Source organism: Gavialis gangeticus, unplaced genomic scaffold (assembly GCF_001723915.1).
Source record: "Gavialis gangeticus isolate Ggan-Ray unplaced genomic scaffold, GavGan_comp1, whole genome shotgun sequence".
In the NCBI taxonomy this organism is placed as follows: domain Eukaryota; kingdom Metazoa; phylum Chordata; order Crocodylia; family Gavialidae; genus Gavialis; species Gavialis gangeticus.
In genome coordinates this window covers 9,512,120-9,531,635 of record NW_017729001.1, presented here as the reverse complement: position 1 = coordinate 9,531,635, position 19,516 = coordinate 9,512,120, and the positions used below count along the sequence as shown (strand labels likewise).

The window sequence follows — 19,516 nt, the reverse complement described above, 5'->3', positions numbered from 1 at the left end:
AAGGGGAGGAAAAAGTATAGATGTTAAGGTCAGGCAGGTACCTGGTGAATCAGATGTCAGGCTACTCAGTTGGTCTAATAAAAGATATCACATCTGCTCAACGAGCCTTGCCAGCCTACGTCCTTAGACCAACATGGCTACAGCCAAAAGCCCTAGAATGTGAAAATGGAATTTGAGGTTGAGACCAGGTTCTTCTTACCCGTTTTCCTTTAACCTGCAACACTACGATGAACTAGGATTGGCACTTATGAGCTACAAGGAGCCTCCCACCATTCAGCTCTTGTTCAATAACACACATTTACTAAGTTTATTTCCTTCCCACCATGATCATTTATGAAGCATTAATACTTATTATCTTCTCTAACTACATACTTCAGTACCAAGCTGCCTCTTCAGTTCAGTCACAACAGCACAGAGTATCATTCATCACCAAACAAAAGAGAACTTTTTCCAACATGCCATTAACACAAAGCATAGGACAGATTACAGGACATTTAACAGGTTATGTTAGACCATTTGACTTTCACCTCTAGAAAAAAAATGTTCTAATTCTGATTAGACAAGAAACTGGAAGTAGCTATTTCCCCAGAGATGGGACAGGGGCAGGTACAAAGGCAGGGATTATCACAGCTGGTGTTTCAAACAAGGTCTAGAGCTGAAACAGAAGGGGAAGGTACTGATTAAGATTCAGGTGCAATGACAAAGCACTGTAATGAAGCTTAACATGCATACATCCACACCATATCCATCTCCTAAATGGTTGTGCCTCTTCCATGCTCTGCTAAGATTCACCTCAAAACGATTAGTACAGTTATAGAAGGGGAGGCTACCTGCTGATAATGGGCTGGCAGGAGACCTGCCTAGCATTGACACCAGGTTTCCAACTACCTCCCTCAAAGACATGCAAACACTAAATGATTTGGTTAAGAAGTAAGTCTTCCTATTCCCTCAGCTCTTTAAGAACCACAGTGTTTGTTTCAAGGCTCAATGACAAATCTCATTTGATATATCCCAGTATAGAAGTGAGCTGCATCACAACAGAAAGTTGCAAGTATGCTGTTAGCATGAGTAATTTCTACCTGTGATACTGCAGTTGCAGCAAATATAGCACATCATTATCAAGAGATGGGAAACTGACCTCCTTCCTTCCCTCCCACACAAAGGCTGCAGATGTGCCAAAGACTCCAAATAATATAAATACATATGGTGTCACAGCTGCAGTCAGCATATCAGCAGCTCAGCTCCTAGATTCTACAACAGACCCATGTGCGAGGATACAGATTCATTATTGGGACTTGCCTGCCACCCAACTGCAGAGAGCAAAAAAAATGGAACTGGTAGTTTAAAATGTGTTCTTTTATCTTTGTACAAATGTACATAAGACGGATCCCCAACAAAACGAAACAACTCCCCTCCCCAAAAAACTCAGCATACAAGCAAGAACACCCTGAAGGTGGCAGATACTGAAAATAATAAACTACAACTCTTCTCTCCAGTTTTTTGGTGCAAATCAAAGTTTGCTCATAGATAAGGAAGACATGTAACAAGGTTTATTATTTTGCATGTTCATGCAGTTGCATCTGCTCATGGTACTCATGGTACTAGTGGCCTCTGGCCATGATCAGGAACAAGGTATAAAACAGATGCCAAAATCCAGAGAGGTTTAAATACTATCAAAAGTAGTTTATGACCACAATATTAGAGAGCTTGCAGAACTATTGGACCCATTGCTATAAAGGTGCATCTTTATCTTCTAGAATTAATATCCTTGAAATGGAAATGTTTTGTATTACTTTTAGCAGTTTAAGTTGTATTTATATTAATAATGTAATACAAAATCTACATGCCAAAAGTTATAATATGAATATGAAACCTAATTTCCACAAAACACAATACAAAACACTTCCCTTTCTCATGTCAACACTGTTTTTCATTGCCAGGTCTCTTCCGAGGGCACAAACGCTCTAACAACATAAGTTACCCATCAACTAACCCAGTATGACTTATTCAACTTGGGTCATCAATATGAAGAACTTAATCATACCTTTCAGTGCTACACAGTAATCAGACAGGTCTCACATTCTAGTTCATAGTTCAGTTAGTTAATCCTTTGGCTCATACTCACCCACCTACTTCAGGTAATCTAGGCTAGTAGTCAAGACACACTCTTTGCTTGTTCCATGAAAGGTTTTTAATGGAAAGAGAAAGGAAGCTTTGGACTATATAAGATTGTTTAAGCATATTAAAAAGTCCACTAGAATTGCAGCACGTTAAAAGTTTCTAGAATGCTTTTCACACTTTCCTTAAAAAAAATCCTCATTGTGCCTCATTGCATGGAGAAATCTTTCACTGGCTTAGCCAACAGAATTAACGTCACGTACTAGATGCTGTTACAGAAGTGCAGCTGAAAGCTTGCAGGATCACTCATTTGCTCAGCATCCTGAGTTTTGCAGGAAAATAAAGAGCTAGTTTGACAAAAAGCAGCTGTTTCCCACCCCACCATTTCCCCTGTCCCCACAATGGTCTTGATCCAAATATAAGTTATGGTGTTTTCAATGTACATATTCATTTCATGGTGCACAGATGTGAAAATGAGAAAATATAATGCAGGGTCTTCTTAAAGAGTCTCCCAAAAACAAAGAAAACCTTCAAGAAGTTTTATGGCAAAGTCCAGAAGTAGTCCAGGGCAGTGTTTGGGTATCACTAGAGATTTAAGGACTATTAGGAACAATGTGGCCAGCCACAAACTGTTTCACAAAAGGCCATAACAGCATACTCTGTTGCCAAGGTTGAGTGGACAGACTGAGATATTCCCTGTAAGAGGTTCGTTTCTTTCTTTTAAAAAAAGATCAAGAAAGAGCACAGACAGTCATGCAGCTGAACGCCGACGGATCACAAAAACCCCTCGCTGAAGCTGTCCCAGATAAATCCTCATTTTTGTGCTGTCACTGGTTTTCCTCACCCAAATCTGCACAGAAGAGATAAAATGGAAAGACCCCAAGATTAGTCATATGAAGAAAAATGTTTCAGGGATCCTTAATATCAGCCTAAGAACAGATCTTTCTATTCCTCCTGAGAAAATGGAAAACATGGTTTTAAAGAAAACCACACACACCACCTTGCTGTAAGAGGAAATAATCTATCCTACCACCAGCTTTTTCTCATCTACTTTCTGACCTCAATAACTAGAAGAATTACCCTTCCTTAGCATCATCAGGAATGCAGAGGTCTCTTTCATGACCGTTCACAACAGGAAGCTTGATTAGCTAAAGCTGAATGCAAGAATAAGTCTCCCTAGACCCACAGATCATAAAATTACCTGTCCTGGGATTTGTTCAGACAAGTAACTATGAGTCAAATGAAAAGCTTGCTCTGATTTTGTTCAGTGAAGCATTTCCCACAATGCATTAAATAAATTGTATTTGAAGATTAAAAAAAAAAAGTGCTTGCTTTTTAAGTATCTGCACTGAAAAATTCTTACTACTGCAGATATACAAATATATTTAAAATGACAAATTGCTTCAACAGAAAAAACCATTCAGAATACTTTTTTAAAAAGGTAAATCAAAGCCACTGTCAAGTTTAGATTCCAAATACCAGAGACCTTTACAACTGACTGAGAAAAAGGTTTCCTGTTTTTTTAATGTTGAAGATATGTACACTGGCAAGAGAACTTGCATTTTTAAAATGCCAGTGTTACCCTATCATTTAGAACTTTATGATCCTTAATGTTAATTGTAATAACGCTAATCAAATTAGCCATTTCAGGATTTTTAATAATGCATCCGTTGGCAAATTGCTACAACTCATTTAAATAATCAGCCAGTGAACCTAATGATTTTTCCATAATTATTTTCATTATTGTAACAAAAATAATTTCCATTTGTGATTTATTTTGTTAAAAGGAAAAAACTATTTTATTACCAATGTCGATATACATTAGAGGTATTGTTTTGGTTGATTAAGTTTATTGAAATCAAGAACCCCTACACCAACTCTTTAATTTCTTAAAAAGGGTAGTAATTCACAATGCCACATACGAACTTTCGTTGCACAATTCTGACATATTTCTCATATGCCAAGTCTGTGTTAGATGTTAATTCATATCAATCCTAGCTGCCCACCCCTTTTAGGTCCCAACACTGCTGACTTAATCCATGATAGGTATATGTAGGTTAATAGCTAGGGAAAACAGTCTTCCTACATCTAAATTTGGTGACCAGATTTCAATTGAGATGCCTCTGACGCCTCACTGGTGTCTAGATTTTTTGGCGGGGTTGGTTTCTTTTTATGTTTGATATTAAATGTAAACAAATATTTTTGGTAAGTTAAGTACTGTTTAAGTAGAGATTTTAAATCCATCACCAGACAGATGCAATTCAAATGTCCTTCATGCTTCCTAACCAATTCCACAATTTGGGCATGGTAGGATCACCATCGCCATGGGTAAAACACATTAAGTTTCCCACCGCATTAGCCTTCTGCCTTTCTTGAATGCAGACTACCATTTTCTTAATGATGTTGTGACAGATTCTTATCTACCAAAGACTAACCCATGACCATCAACATCTGTTTGATTTCAGGCACTAAATCAAATTTGAGTCCTGCTGCCAAAAGCGAGTTGCAACTTTATAGAATAGGGTCACCTCAAGAATTCAAGCAATTAGATTCTCATTCTGCAGTCCCACTTCTTGAGGGAAGTGGTCAATGTAAGTAATGAGAAGAAATCAGCAGAAGACAAGAGTATAACATGCTGCAGTTTTACTAGGCTGACTGAATACCAAAAGCACCGGTGAGCAAATATGAAGGGGAATAATCCGTCAAGACACATGGAAATACTGCAAATTCAAATCAACCATAAAAACTTACATTTTTAAAACCTGCTAATAACACAGATTGCTGCCAGTGATGTTCTCTCTCATGAAGACTGTGGAGCAAATAGTTGTTCAATTACACTTCAGATTTTTTGCTAACTCCACACAACCATACCTTCCCACAAAGAAGAAGGTTGCTATCCCAATGGGCAATCTGAATCATGAATACAGATGTCTTTTTAAGCCCTACCAAACAATTAGCTGCACTAATCCATGCTACTGTTTTATTGTTACTAAAAGTAAAACCACCTCTTACCTCATTGGCTCCCACAGAGCTGATCACACAGCTGATCTTAGTGTTCTCTTTCGACTCGAGGTAAATAGCCTGGCTCTTGTGATACCTGCAAAAAAGCAATGGATACAACCATTAGCCACTGCTGAGGTCTCATCTTCTGCTGGTGAAGGCTCATAAAGCAAGGAGTAGCTTGATTTATGTTTATCTGAAGGAAAGAAGCAACTAGTTCAGACTATATAATCTTTTAGGAAGTTAGAGAAAAAATAGATAAACTTTAAAAAAAAAAAAACAACTTATGCTATTAACACAAAGAAATAATAAGAAATTGCATTTCTTCAGGAGTAAAACTGGCTCCTGACAATGAAGCACTGAAACAAATTTCAAGCCCCACACTTATTTTTTAACCAAGGTGCAGCTTTCCAGCTCTGCTGGTCTTCTGGCAGCATCCTACCCCCAGCTAATCTCTTCCTCCACCAGCTTCCTACAAGACTTCAGTACCCAAGCACCAACACTCAGCTGAACTTCCCCTACAGCAGTTTCACCAGGGACCCAAATAAGGTTGAGCAGATGGTGGCTCAATGGCTCTATTCTGGCAATGTCAGGAAATACTATGAATCATGAATTACCAACAGGAGCTGCAGCATCACTGGAGCTCAAACCTTGTCCATGGAATCAAAGCTCCAAACTGCCTCACTAGGGACATAGCCTGAGACTTACTATTGGCAACAGATACACTTGGAGTACTAGAACTTTTGGTGCCAAGCGAGCTGCTTTAAAACTGCAAGGAGAAATGTACACATACAATGTTTTAATACTTCACTCCTCAATTCCTTGATTTTCTTAATACCCAAACCTGTCAGTTAGAGTCTGTATTAGGAAGAAGGCAAGCCATCAGTTCATAGGCACGCTGTATTTAAGCCTGCCTAGGTTTTCTTGCTTATATAGCATACTAGGTAAAATATGGTCTTATTCTGTCTAAAGCATTAATTAGCAAAAGGGGAAAAATGTTAAAAAGTTCCCCAATTCATACCGCTTTCACAAGCTTAGTTTCAAAGTCCCAGATTTTGCTTTCTGCATGGAAGGCCCCTGTTACACATTACGCATATTACACAATTAACTAGTTAAATGTGCAATAAATTTAGACTGGCCACATGTGCAAAGACAGACAGGTCACAAGCACAAAGTAATTATCACACAACTAACTGGTTAATTGTGCAATAAATTTAGATTAGCCACGTGTGGAAAGTAATCATCACACAATAAAAATTACTATCCAGCTATAAAAAGAGCCAACTAACTATCAAGTTAGTGCTGGAAAATGTATAACAACTCTATAGCTGATTTCTTTAATATAAATGTGTAGTGGGGCCTGAATATACACTTATTAATAAAGCATGCCAGCAAAGCTCTTTGGTCTCTGTGATTTTCCCAAAGAGAATTCTGTAAGCGGAAGTCACATAATAAATTATCTGTTTCAGTGTAATTGGGGACAATCTTAGAGTAGTGAGATGCTCTATAGTTAGAGAAGGATAAGATTTTCACCTCTGCTCTTATTATATCACTTTAGGAAATACTTGGCTCTCACATAATTTCTGGAGCCATCATGGCTTAATTTCTGGACCATCGCTCTTACACATTATGGTACACATGATGCTTAGCTTAGATAGATAAATTGCAGAATTCACCCAGTACTTGCTCAGTATGCATCTCCTCACACTCCAGTTGGCTAACTGCCATTTGTCATTATGCAAATCCTTATATTATTGTTATGGTTAATTTCCACAATAACCACAGTGTAGACATGGAAATCTCTAGCAACTGAATCTACTCTGTTCTATTTTGCTTGGTTCCCATACTCCAAACTGATAGGTTGCTTCCCAGTAACAAAGATAATAGGCTCGGTTTCACTCCCTTTAGATGCAGCAAAAATATTCTACCACACTAAATTCCAAATAAAACAAAAAAAACCTGCAGCCAAAAACCTGGGTTAAAAGAGGGCACAGGCAAGGGATTATGATGAGTTTCATGTTGAACTTCTTCAGGTGGGAACTTCAGCAAATTCCCAGGAAGCTTACTAGTAACCATAGTTTGGGCCAAGAGCTCTGTTTATTCAGTTAAAACTTAATTTCTGTCACTCCAGCTGGAGAAGCTGGGGACTCATTTGCCACCTGGGAGTGGCTCAATGATCTTCAGCCCAAATTCAATCAACTGTGTTGGCCAATGCCATTGCCAGCCACCTTCAAAAGTGGCAAGAGCCCCCTGTAACAACAAGGATTTTGAGCAAGGAGTATGTGAAGAATGGTATAATTTCCATCAAAATGTTTAGAACCAATATCCTCCACAAACCTTTTCACCAACAGAACTCAACTGTGCTTTGCAAAATTAAAATCTGGCACTGCAACTGGCTATGACAACATGCACCGAGAGTTTCTGAAACATCTCAGTCCTTGAGCTTGTAATTGGCTTCTACTCTTCTTCAAACATACTATGCATAAAAGGATGAATTCCATCAGTATGGTGCCAAGCAAAAACCATTGGCCTACCCAAGCCTGGCAAAGACCCACAACCAGCAGCAAGCTACCAAACAAACTTGATCCTGTGTGTCCAAATACATGACACTAGTTCCAATACATGAGAGACCAGCTCTGCAAAATTTTTCCAGTAATTGATTCTGCCCTAAACCCAGACCAAGCTGGATTCTGCCATGGCTGGAGCGCATGCAATCAAGTTCTAGCCTTAACCACTTTAATTGAAAATGGCTTCCAGAAAAAACAGAAGACTGGTGTCATCTTCCTTGATTTAACAGCAGCATATGACACTGTCTGGCGTACTGGTTGTCACCGCACCACACAACTCAGCTCCCAGAACTCCTGGGAGCAAGAGGTTTCCCACCCCGACTAGCCCCAAGCAAAGGGGGAGCTCAGCTCAGCAGGGGCTGAGAAAATACTGACCTCCCTTCCAGTTGCCTGGGGCAGGAATGCCAAGACTCATGTGGCATCTCCTGCATGTTTTAAAAGCACACTCTCCTTGTGTGTGGGAGGGTGGGTGTGCTTCTGCTAATGTCATAAGAAGGTGTGCGGGGCACCAGCAAGCCGTGGACACTGGCATACCCAGCTGTCCCAGCTGCAGGGAGCATCCCTGTGACACCAGAGGAAGCCAGCACAGGCAAGCAGGCAGAGAAAGAAGCCTGCGCAGGCAGGCATGGTAGCAAGGCAGCCTGCACATGCCGGCATGACATTGGAGGGGCTGGCATAGTCACCAACAAGGCAGTGCGAGGGGCACTGCCCTGTTGGAGAGCTGACAATTAAGCCCCTGAGGGCAACAGGTGGGAACCGCTGCTGGAGAGAACCCACCACTGGATGTCAGGTGCACCTATAAACTTATAAATCACATCTCCAGAAAACTGCTTTAAAAAAAAAAAAAGAACCAAAACAAGGAATAACCTACTTGCCAAACTTGCAGGCTGCACTTGAACATAGCATGGAGGCACTGGCATCCCATCTGCTCTTGCTCTGTGTTACTCAGTTGCAGACTACTATGCCCCTGTATGGGCTCCCAGCTGCATGTTACAATGAGTCTTGTGTCACACAAATTACATCCCACTCCATTCTTAATGTTACCAGTCCTCAGTAACATTACTCCCCTCATCTCTGCCACACAAATATTGAAGTAAACTTATTAGCCAAACTCTGTAATTATCCTATGCCCATTGGGACACATTCCACCCACCAATAGCTCGGCTGCCCTCAAGATGTCCAATGTGGTTTTGAAAGGGTAGACCCTTTCAAAACCCTTTGACTTTTCCTTCCTTACTTGATGGCACAAAGAATGGTCAGCACAAACCCCAATGAACTGCCACAACATCTCTGATCCTACAGTGAGTTAACCAGGATTTAACTGACTGCACCATTATTGGGCACTTCTCTACCATTTTTTAACTGGACAGGGTGACTGTACCTCAACCCTATACCAATGGGGCCTTCGCAATAACAACTTCAGTGGACAAATTTAAAACATGTTCCCCATCGTTGACTCATGTCCATTTACTATACCACCTGGTGGCTTTCAAGCTCATCACACTGGTCATGACATCACCTTAAGAAACAATATGCCAAATAATATGGCTGGACAGGCATCTGGCTGGAGTCATCTGACCCCAGCACTCTTTCCTGCCTAGGCAGGGGGTCGGCCCCCATGATCTGTTGAGGTCCCTTCTGACCCTAGCATCTATGAAAGCGAAAAAGCTAAATAAACTAAAATTCAGTTATGATGGCCTCTGATGGCTGTTAATAGACAAGGAACACCTCAAGGTAATCAAAACCCTCATTATGGCAACCCAGGCCTCTCTGTATAAAAATCCTACTGCCAATGAACAGAAAGCATTAGTTCACCTGAATGGAAAAAAATGGTGATTTTTGTACATCTATTAAATGCACAAAGTTTCCTATCTCACACACAAAACAAACCAACTGTCCCTTTCTGACAAGGTCAGAGGCAGGGGTGGAGAACACACTACTACTTAAGACTACCTTGCTCAGACCCCATACATAGTGCTACATAGAAAAGCCAGATCTATACAAACAGCAGGGACTCATTAACAGAAGTGGGCTGGTCGGGGAAGCAGCGGGGGTACCATGTCTATTAGGTTGATAAACATGGCTTTATCTCTGCAGCTATTCAATGTCTTTCAGAAAAAAGAAGAATGGACTAAGCCAAAGTTGTCAGGGAATGCAAGCTAGCTCGCATAGAAAAAAGGTGGGGGGGAAAGAAAACCTCTAAATTGCAGAATTCATCATGTTTTGCTCTTTTTTCAAAGTTTTTTTTAACCAAATGAAAAAACCAAGAAGCAGACACTCAAAAGTAGTATGAATCTTACTTTCTACTAACATATTGGACCCAAACACTGGCAAAATCCTCATTGAAAGGACTTCTTCACAAAAATCACTGGACTGTAGTACAAGCAACAAGTAGAACACAAACCAAACCTAACGGAGAAGCATGCTGGAGGCAAGAGTGGTCACTAATAGAAGCTTCTCAAAAATGAAATTCTCTCTAGCTTGCCATATTACGAGCTCCTAAAAGTTAAAAAGGTTTCACTGCAAGCAGTGTTTTAGGAGCAGGGGACAAAATGGCTGAGGTAAAATTATTTAAGTTATTATTCAACGCCCAGCTGCGATTCCTGCAACTAATTCTCCATTTTGTGAAATAAGTTTGCCAAATGCTGCTACAAGACCTCAGGGAGTCCATTTCTAGCCTTAAACATTCACTATTTTGAGATAATTGTCCTTTATGTCTGCTGTCAGGGGGAAGAAAAAGTAGTCACTTCTGAGCTGTCAGGTTTCATTATTTTTGGTGCATGCTAGCAGCTTCAGGTTTAATACACATTTAAAAAAAAAAAAAAAAGATTACCCTCCCACCACCAAGAGTTACTTTGTTATTTTAAAATATCAGCTACTTTGCAGAGGCACTATTACTATCAATCAAAACCTGAACAGAATTATTACAGCAAAATGTAAAATAAAACACCTATCTTAAAACAGCACAGGACCCAGGAGAAGGGGAGGGGAAGAAGGTAACAACCAGAAACCTTCACAATGAAACCCCACGACAAAAGAATGCAGCAAGATGAAAATATTTGTGCTAACATGCCACATGTCCAATGTTTTAGGGAGTCCTTTCACGCTTTTGTGAAACTCCCCTGGGGTCAGTCACATACACTTTACTTTAAATTTGGTGGGAGTTTCCTCTGACTGAGAAGTGCAGAACTGAGCTCTTTGCTCTGAAGAACGATATTATAGAAAGAAGTTGTAACTGTGTTAGAGTTCATGGATCCTTAAAAGTTCTGAGGTGTGAGAGTGACTAGAATCAACATACCCTGGTTTCAGAAACAGGGTGAAAGGATAGTAGTTTTAAATAAAACAAAAGGCAAAAAAACAGCAAAAACACCCGAACAATTAAGAGCAGAAATAACTTAATTTAGTTTTGCAAATTCAAATTATTTTTTTTATATTACTTACAACACAAAAACAGAATCATACCCTAACATTCTGTGAAATAGTGTCAGGGAATTGGAAAAATAAACTTAAGAAGTCTGTAAAACAACTGCTGTGCTAAATCAGGTACTTCCATTGTCATCTCCCACCTAACAGCTGGAAAGAACAGGCCAGAAGTCTGACAGGAAAATGAACTACATCTAGTGTGTCCAATTTGAATGCAACTCATTTCATACCATTCTTTCAGTGACGTAGTTGAAATGGCTCGGAAAACCAAGAAAAGCTATCAACATATCAAACTATTCCCCAAACAATTAAATAGTCTTGCAAACTGCTTGCTATTTAAAAAGTAGATTGCTTCCTTGATTACTCACACTTGCATGTTTCATAATTTCATAGGATTAGGTTTAAGACTCAAGGAGCTAACATTTTTGCAAAAAAAACCAAAAAACAAATAACCTCCTGATATATCATGATGCTTCCCTAGCTACACACTCCTATAAAAATTAGAGAGAAATCAGATCATTATTTCTGAAGCTGGGTCTTATGTGTGGGTTTGATCTGTAAAGGTTATTTGCCTTTTGTTATTACCAACATTTTTCATTCAACTTTGCTGGCAAGTAATTTTATCACACTCTGCCACCTTGTGGCACACATACCACAAAACTCAAACACAAGAAACTGCTGTAACCCAGCTGGTTACATTACTACATTTGGATAACAGTGAATTTCTCGGTGGTTAACCTTCCTAATAGTAGGGCTGCATGTTGTTAATGTTAGTTTCAACAGAAATGCTTGAGTAGTGTTGTAGTACATAACAGAGACCCAGAGATAAGCTTTATATACTAGCTATAAGCATCCCTCCGCATGTCAATGTGTGCTAGCAAACATAGTCAAAGATGTATAGAAAGCACAAGCTTAGGTTGCTTAAGTGGCTAGAACCTGCTTAGGAACATCTTGGCCCAAGATGCCTTTTCCAAAGCAGGTTCTTTCCACTACTTTTGTCTTTACATAGAGTGACCCTGGACTAACAGCAAGGACTTCACTAAGACCTACCATCTTTTATCATAGTAGAGTTTGCCATCTTCTATGCGGGCTTCAAACCGCTGTGCTGGAGATTCTGCAGGTGTAGCTGGCAGGTGCTCTGGAGAGGAAGGAGATGCTAAAACAGAAAAAAAGACACAAAAAGCCCAACCATATTGCATGTTCAGACTAGCATGAGAACACTGATGGGTCTTTGATTGTGCAGTCAAAGCTGAGCTTTAAATATATTAATACAACTTCACTAATTCAAGGGATGCAATATAAGTACAGGGAACTAGGGACTTGAATGTGTATTTCTGATCCAACGTTTTCTCTTTGGCCAAGTCATTTAAAAATCACTCTTTCCTAGGCCACAAGGTGGGAGTAATATCTATTTTCAAAAGAGCTGCTGCTAGGTTAGTCTGCAAAGAATTTTGAAGGGTAGAAGCATTATTGTTTGACCGTATGGATCTTAGAATGAGCTTTTTCCGCCTGATCTTATGTAACTGAATGCATGAAAGAAAGATGAAATAAAGCCAGGTAGTGCACAACCAGACTACAGTAACTGTGTGCAGAAATAACTTGACTCATTTTCCGCCAAACGGTGAAACACAAAGATCAAATGCCAGCCTCCAAAATAGAGGGGGTTTTAGGCATCCTACCTATGTATGTAATGAAAGAGACTTCACCATCAAATTGCCTTTGTATGTTCTCATCTACATATTTAACAGACATCTGCATAGTATGATTACACCCAAAAACAGGAGAAAGAAGGGACAAGACAGCACTTAAAAGAAGTAAAGCTGCAGTGTTCACTCGAACAGATAGCTACTTAAAGAAAGACTGAAAGCTCCAGTTAAAAGACTGTACTTGTTGCAAACTTTTAGCAAATGTCACAAATGTATGCTAACAGGGGTATAAATACTACTATAATCATTCACTTACCTGGTCTCTTGGGTGATTTAAGCTACGTAAAAAGAAGAACAAGGCACTTTTAGAAACTGGAGATACAACTTGTATCACAAAAAGCACTAATGTGAAAAAGTAAATGAGACATAAGCACATCAAGGGAGAACATTACTTCAATGCCATATTACTTTCTAATTTTTTTCAGGTTCTAAGTATTCAGAGCGTAAGACTTAACAGTATATAAGACTCAAAGATATAAATCATCAGGATCATGACACTAAAAACCTGGAAAATTAAGTTCTGCAGCTTCCTCTTGTCAAATAACTGACTCTTCAACTGCCCAAAAAACCAAGCCCCACCATTCTTTCAATGTGTTCAAATCTAGCTTTGGAAAACAATTAACTGGTGGTGAGCAATTAATATTTAAAATTATTAAACTATCATCACTGGTGAGAGAACTGAAAGCACACTTCAATCACCTTACACAGATTTCCACAAGCCTCTTTCAGAATCCTGTATGTGGAATTGCTTGGAAATTTGTTCATCTAATCAAGTCTATCTAGAAAAGCTAAATCTTTTATATAACGAAAGAATACACCTTTCTGGCTTTTAGAGAAATGTGCATAGAATAACAACAAACTAACAGCCAAGGTACAGATGCAAATCTACAAGACTTGTATGCTGTCATCCCCACTTTATGGTTCAAAAGTGTGGACTATATATGGTAGGCACATCAAGAGACTGAACAGCTTTCACATGAGATATCTGCCTAAGATCCTGAAAATAAAGTGGGAAGAAATAATACCAAACACAGAGATATTGGACCACACTGGACTGACACACTTAGAAATCACTATCAAAAAGAAGAGATTGTGATGGATTGTTTATGTCAAGAAAATGGGTGGAGACCATATCCCCAAGAATATTTTGTAGAGCGAGATTCAAGACCGCTCTAAAAAGTGGTTCTGACATAGAAAGTGGCCCCATGATGTGCGCAAAAAGTATATGAAGTCATTCAACATAAGCATAGAAAGCTGGGAGAAGAGGACAGGATCCCATCCAATCTGGAGGGAACATCTGGCACTAGATCAAAGCCGCTTCACATTGAGCTTCATCCAGAGAATGGATGCAAAGTGAGAAAGAAGAAAGCAGCATGCTGTAAACTTAGACTCCGACTCAGACAATGTATGGATCTGTGAAACTTGTAATAAAGCTGTGTCGTTTACGAATTGGGCTTGCCAGCCACAAACTGATTCATCAGACACCTGACTAGACCTTAGGTGTAACACCATGATCCAGACAATTGCTTACTACACCTTAATGCATCCATCCTGCTCCCTGTAAGCATTATGTAGAGTGAAATAGGGAAACCCAAGGTGTCTTGATTTTAAGCCCTGTGATGTAATGTAAGCATGCATCAGTGTTTATGCAGTCAGATGAAGGGCAAAGTCATTCAGGTGCCTAACTATTTGTTCTGATCAGAGCGGGCATATAAAGGAAGTTTGTTAGAAACTATTACCATTTTTTGTAGGTACATTCTAACCTGTTTAAAGAAAAGGAAAGCACCAAAGTCTTGATACATCTCTAATCATGTTAAACAGTGGAAAAATATGAGAAAGCCTACTTAAGAATGACGCAAACGGAGTGGAATTAGACTCCAATTCTTTCAGTGAAGAATTTTATGTTTACCTAGATGAAGCCACTTCCTACCTTATTCAGCGTTCTGAGGTCCTCCATTATTTGTTCATCTGTTAACAGATAATTTAACTGGGGTAACCAGAATTAAGGTTCACATAAACAAGGTATTTTGGACTAGCAAAGGCAGAAGCCAAACAACCCAATGGCATCTCATTACAGCAGAACATGAATGGATAAAATGTCACAAGAACATCACCTAAAGCTATAGAATTCAAGCCTAGTTATAACTAGTGCATCACCAAGACCTGTCACTGCTGGATACAAACACATACACTAAACCCATCTTAACCATTTCCACTAGCAAAAATACTTTAGACAAAGACATTTACTCTCTCCAAATACAACAATTGCTAATATGATCAGTCTTTTTTCTCTTGCATTTAACAGGGGAATACCTGCTGGCACATGAGCTGCAAGATATCGTCAGCCTTTTGCAACCCAAATCTGAGGTACAAGCAGAGAAGAGAAAGAAAAAATCATTACATCTTAGGACAAAACAAAATATTGTCTGAATAACAATTAAAGAAGTATCATCAACTTGAAATATAGTCAGGATTCTTGTTGTTTATTAAAAACACCCACTCTAAGAGTTCCAATGGAAATTTTTGTAGTTTAACAATCACATTTTCCTTTAACTCTTTCCTAGTGTCTTGATGTTTGAGTACTTGACCCAACAGCAAAAATAACTGTTGTAGCCTGAAGTTACAGGCTACAAAAGCCTGAAGCCTTAGGTGTTACTTCTAAAGCTGAAAAGTAAAAGTATTCAGACAGACTTATCATTTTTTAAGCAACTGCACTTTAGAAGGCATGTGCTTAAAGGGTGACAACACTTTGAAGATCCTGGCTCTGACAGGATCTTTGTTACACTCTGCTTCTTTTAGTACTGCTGAAACAATCAAGCAAGGGACTCTTGACTCTTATGTATAATATTAAGCTTTTCCCTGGTGGAGAATTTAGATAGACAGGCAAAGCTTAACTTGGAAAAGACAGTTTTATGAAACAATTTCTGTAGCAGTTGAGAACTTGTGTTAGATATTACTGAGTGATGGCAAATAAGAGATCCCATTTAACAATTTTTTAAAGGAATGTTCTGCAGGACCAGTCAGTTTAAAATAAGGCTAGAGATTCCTTCAATCATAGTGAACTAGGCTCAGACATTCAGTGCACAGTTGGCCAGCAACAATATATAAAGTTTATAAATCAATCTCCAAAGATACAAGATACAATACGTTAAAATAGTAGAACTGGAGTTTTGCTTTCTGGAAAACAAACATCCCTGGCCTTCCCTTCCAGCTGATTTAAATATTCAAATAAGTGGTCATGGCTGAAAGGAAGCTATGCAAGTATTTCCATAGATTACAGTACCTGCAGAATAAAAGGCAACACACCAAAGAAATTTACATACATGTCATTTCTGCTTCCTCCGTATTGTTGCATGGAAAAAAAAGTTTTTCTTTTTTTGTTCATGTATTAAATCTTTGTTTCCTATGCTGCTCTTCCACAGAGTCATAATGTGAAGTGGCAGTTCTGAGTTGCCATCTGAAGGAGAAAGCTAGCTAAATCTAACTCACAGGTCTTTCCTAGCAGCTGCTAGTGGTGACTTATTTGAATCGCAGCCTTTTGCTCTCATTTGAAGCCAAAATAATCTATCGATGGAATTAAGTACCAAAATACATTTTAAAAGTTTTCCTTTTTATAGAAAATGAAAAAAGTTCATATCAGAAATTACAATCTATTTTTTCCTGACAATAACCAAATTAAGACAACCTATCATACTTTAAAAGTTGGACTGAAATATTGGCTTTTGATTGGACCTCAAAACACCAGTCTTGTTATAACATCTGTTATACCTCACAAGATTACATTTTAGAATTCCCTATACAGGCAGATTAAGTCAGGTCCCCAAAATAACATTTTTACTTTCTTTGTGTGTCATGATACTAAGGTACTGTGCATTTCACCAGCACAGAGTATACTAACTCTCTACCAGTTTTGTAAGACAAGGATATCAGGGGCAGGTTTCCTCCTCTTGTCTGGGATAGGAACAGGATCATTTGGTCGCCGCCTCAATTTCCTCGTCATGATAGGCTTCACTTCCATAGAATCTGTAGGAAAAAAGATGGATAGCTGATGGTTAAGACCACAGAAATTCTAAAAAAGGAAGATAAGGAAAGCTGACAAGGTATCAGCAAGTTTCCATACAAGACAAACACGGAAAACAATCTTTCTTCCATAGTGAGAATTTCTCTACTGCAATTGTCAGCACTCACTATACTGAGACTAGTAGAATGCAGGGCAGATTTGCATCTTATAGACTGACCAAAGTATAATATATTAATCACAAGCTTTCATTAGCTAACACTTAATCAGATGTCACATCTGACAAACTGAGCTTCAGCTCACGAGAAGCTTGTGCTATGTAACTACTTTGGTGTATCTCTATACTGAGACTGCCAACAGAACTGCCAGATTCCTCAGGGTATCAGTAAGAAATTGAGTTAAATGCAGCATTGTGACATCATGATGACAGCTATGCCACATCAGGCAATTATTTTTTAAAAAGCTACAATAAGGAGGTTTTTGTTAGATACAGTTGAATGAAGTAATGTGCTACTTTAAAATCTCAGAACAAAACAATTTTTGTGATATTAAGGACAAAAACACCTGCTCTGAACCAGAGACTTTTCTGGACTTGTTTATAAAATCTCTTGAACCAACAAAATATTAATTAATATTTTAAACAGGTTTCCAGCCAACAAGTCATTGGTATTTCTTTTTTATTACTAGGAAAGAGTTATATTGGGAACACATGGAAAATTAGGGCATGCAAGGGCAATAAAACTTTGTTCAGGTCGTCTAAAATTCACAGAAATCATTTAATTCCAGAAGATCTCACTCCAAACTACAGCAAAGTTCACATCATTTGCCACTGACCTACACTCACAGAAATGGAACAAACATTTTAGCACAGAACTAGAAAAAATATATATATTCAGCTGAAATGGCAAGAGGAATTTAAGTATGAATAACTACTTAATTTGGGATCTGGCTAAGAGTCCAGAGCTAATCTTAAATGAACCATTTAATTCAAACAACTCTAATCATGTAAACCCAAAATATATATAGGTGCTCTGATTCAGAAGGAGGGAGACTACAGAAATACTATACCACTGAGGACAGAGACCAAATCTGCCTCAAAGTGAATTCTTTGAGCAATGAATAGCATCTACTGTTAGTTTCCAAATGGAGTTTCAACCACTTGGTTTTGATCAGAACTAAGATTTTCACAATCAATGACAAAGAGCAAGACAGAGAAAAAAGCCCTCTGGGTAAAAATCTTTTCCCTCTTTATCCCACCCAAGTACTATACTTTGTCCCAAGTGAGATCTCTCAGCATTGTAAATAAAAATGATGCACCTCACATTCTGTATTTTTCCAGTATGCTTAATGAGCATTTCTAAATCAAATTAAACCCTACATAGAAGAGTAGAAAACTGAAATATGCTAGACTTCAGTTCAAGACCTTCATTAAAACAAGAGGAAGAGTACTATAGTTTAATCAAACACCACCTATGAAGTAGAAGCTCAACAGTTTTTTGAAAAAGGACACCAATACAGGCTATTCTTAACCAGTATGACTAATGAGCATGTCAGAATATTATTCGATTGCCAAAAAATGAATAAGCTTTGGAAATTGTAATAAGATGGAAAAACTTCTTTCAAAATTCTACCTAAATACATCTACCTCTTTGGTTAAATTTCTTTCAATTTAACAAATACATACAAGTATAAGTATTTAAGCACAGAGGCTGAGGTTTTCTAAGCTAACTAGGGGATTCAACCACAACTTTCATGGATATTAATGCAAGTTGTATGACTAGATTCCCCGACACCCTTAGTTTTGCACATCTTAATGTAGGCAGCTATCAGAAGTACTCAAGATTTCAAGTAGCATGTGATGAAATCCAGGATGAGAATGCTTATTTGTGTTTGCATGGAATATTTACAATCGCATGCAAACTTTGTCCAAGTTAAATGTAGGCAGCTACATTAGACACTCAGGCCCACTTACTATGGAAGTTATAAGGACGCTCTTATTTGAATACTGTGCTTAACCCTGTCAAAGTAACAGCTTGTGGACAAGACCTGAAGACCTAACTGTAAAAAAAGATTTCTTATTATGGACAAATGTTTCAGATATACTCCAAAGGATGTAAAAGTCACGTGTCTTCCTGCAAATGACTACAGGATGTGAAAGGTTTGTGTTGTGTGACATGGATGCCTGGCACAACAATGGGGAGTACGTAGCATGGAAGCTCATTTATGAATATGGATGTCTACATGAAAATTGACTTAACTGGGAGCATTCCAGTAGTTTAAATGCTCATATTCTTGTTACAAAGAAGCCAACAACATAATCCAGTCAGCACCGCTGAGGCCTCACCTTAAGTATGGCTTCCAATTTTGGGTCCCACACTTCAAGAAGGATGTGGACACACTGGAAAGAGTTCAATGCAGAGCAACCTATATGACTAGGGACCTAGAAAGCAAGATTTATGAGGAAAGGCTGAAAGATTTGGGATTATTTAGTCAGGAGAAGAGAAAACTGAGAAGGGATTTAATAATAGTCCTTAAACACCTGAAAGGCAATTATAGAAAGGATGAAGATGGGCTTTTTCTGTGCCCATAGAAGGCAAGACTAGGAGCAGTGGCCTCAAGCTGCAACAGAGGAAATTTAAATTGGAGACTAGGAGAGAAAGTAGACTCAAATACCCTAATTATGA

The 19,516-nt window shown here is 38.6% G+C and overlaps 1 protein-coding gene across 1 annotated transcript in view; it reads right to left on the bottom strand.

Moving 5' to 3' along the window:
* Positions 1–500: 500 nt before the first annotated feature.
* SUDS3 (SDS3 homolog, SIN3A corepressor complex component) overlaps positions 501–19,516 on the bottom strand; it is a 50,503-nt gene continuing 31,487 nt past the window's right edge. The window contains exons 8-13 of the mRNA XM_019506767.1: positions 16,742–16,837; positions 14,745–14,806; positions 13,071–13,092; positions 12,159–12,264; positions 5,131–5,215; positions 501–2,968 (exon numbers count right to left, since the gene is read on the bottom strand). Of these exons, the coding sequence (XP_019362312.1) occupies positions 2,870–2,968; positions 5,131–5,215; positions 12,159–12,264; positions 13,071–13,092; positions 14,745–14,806; positions 16,742–16,837 (470 nt within the window). The 3' untranslated portion in view covers positions 501–2,869. The remainder of the gene's footprint in view (positions 2,969–5,130; positions 5,216–12,158; positions 12,265–13,070; positions 13,093–14,744; positions 14,807–16,741; positions 16,838–19,516) is intronic.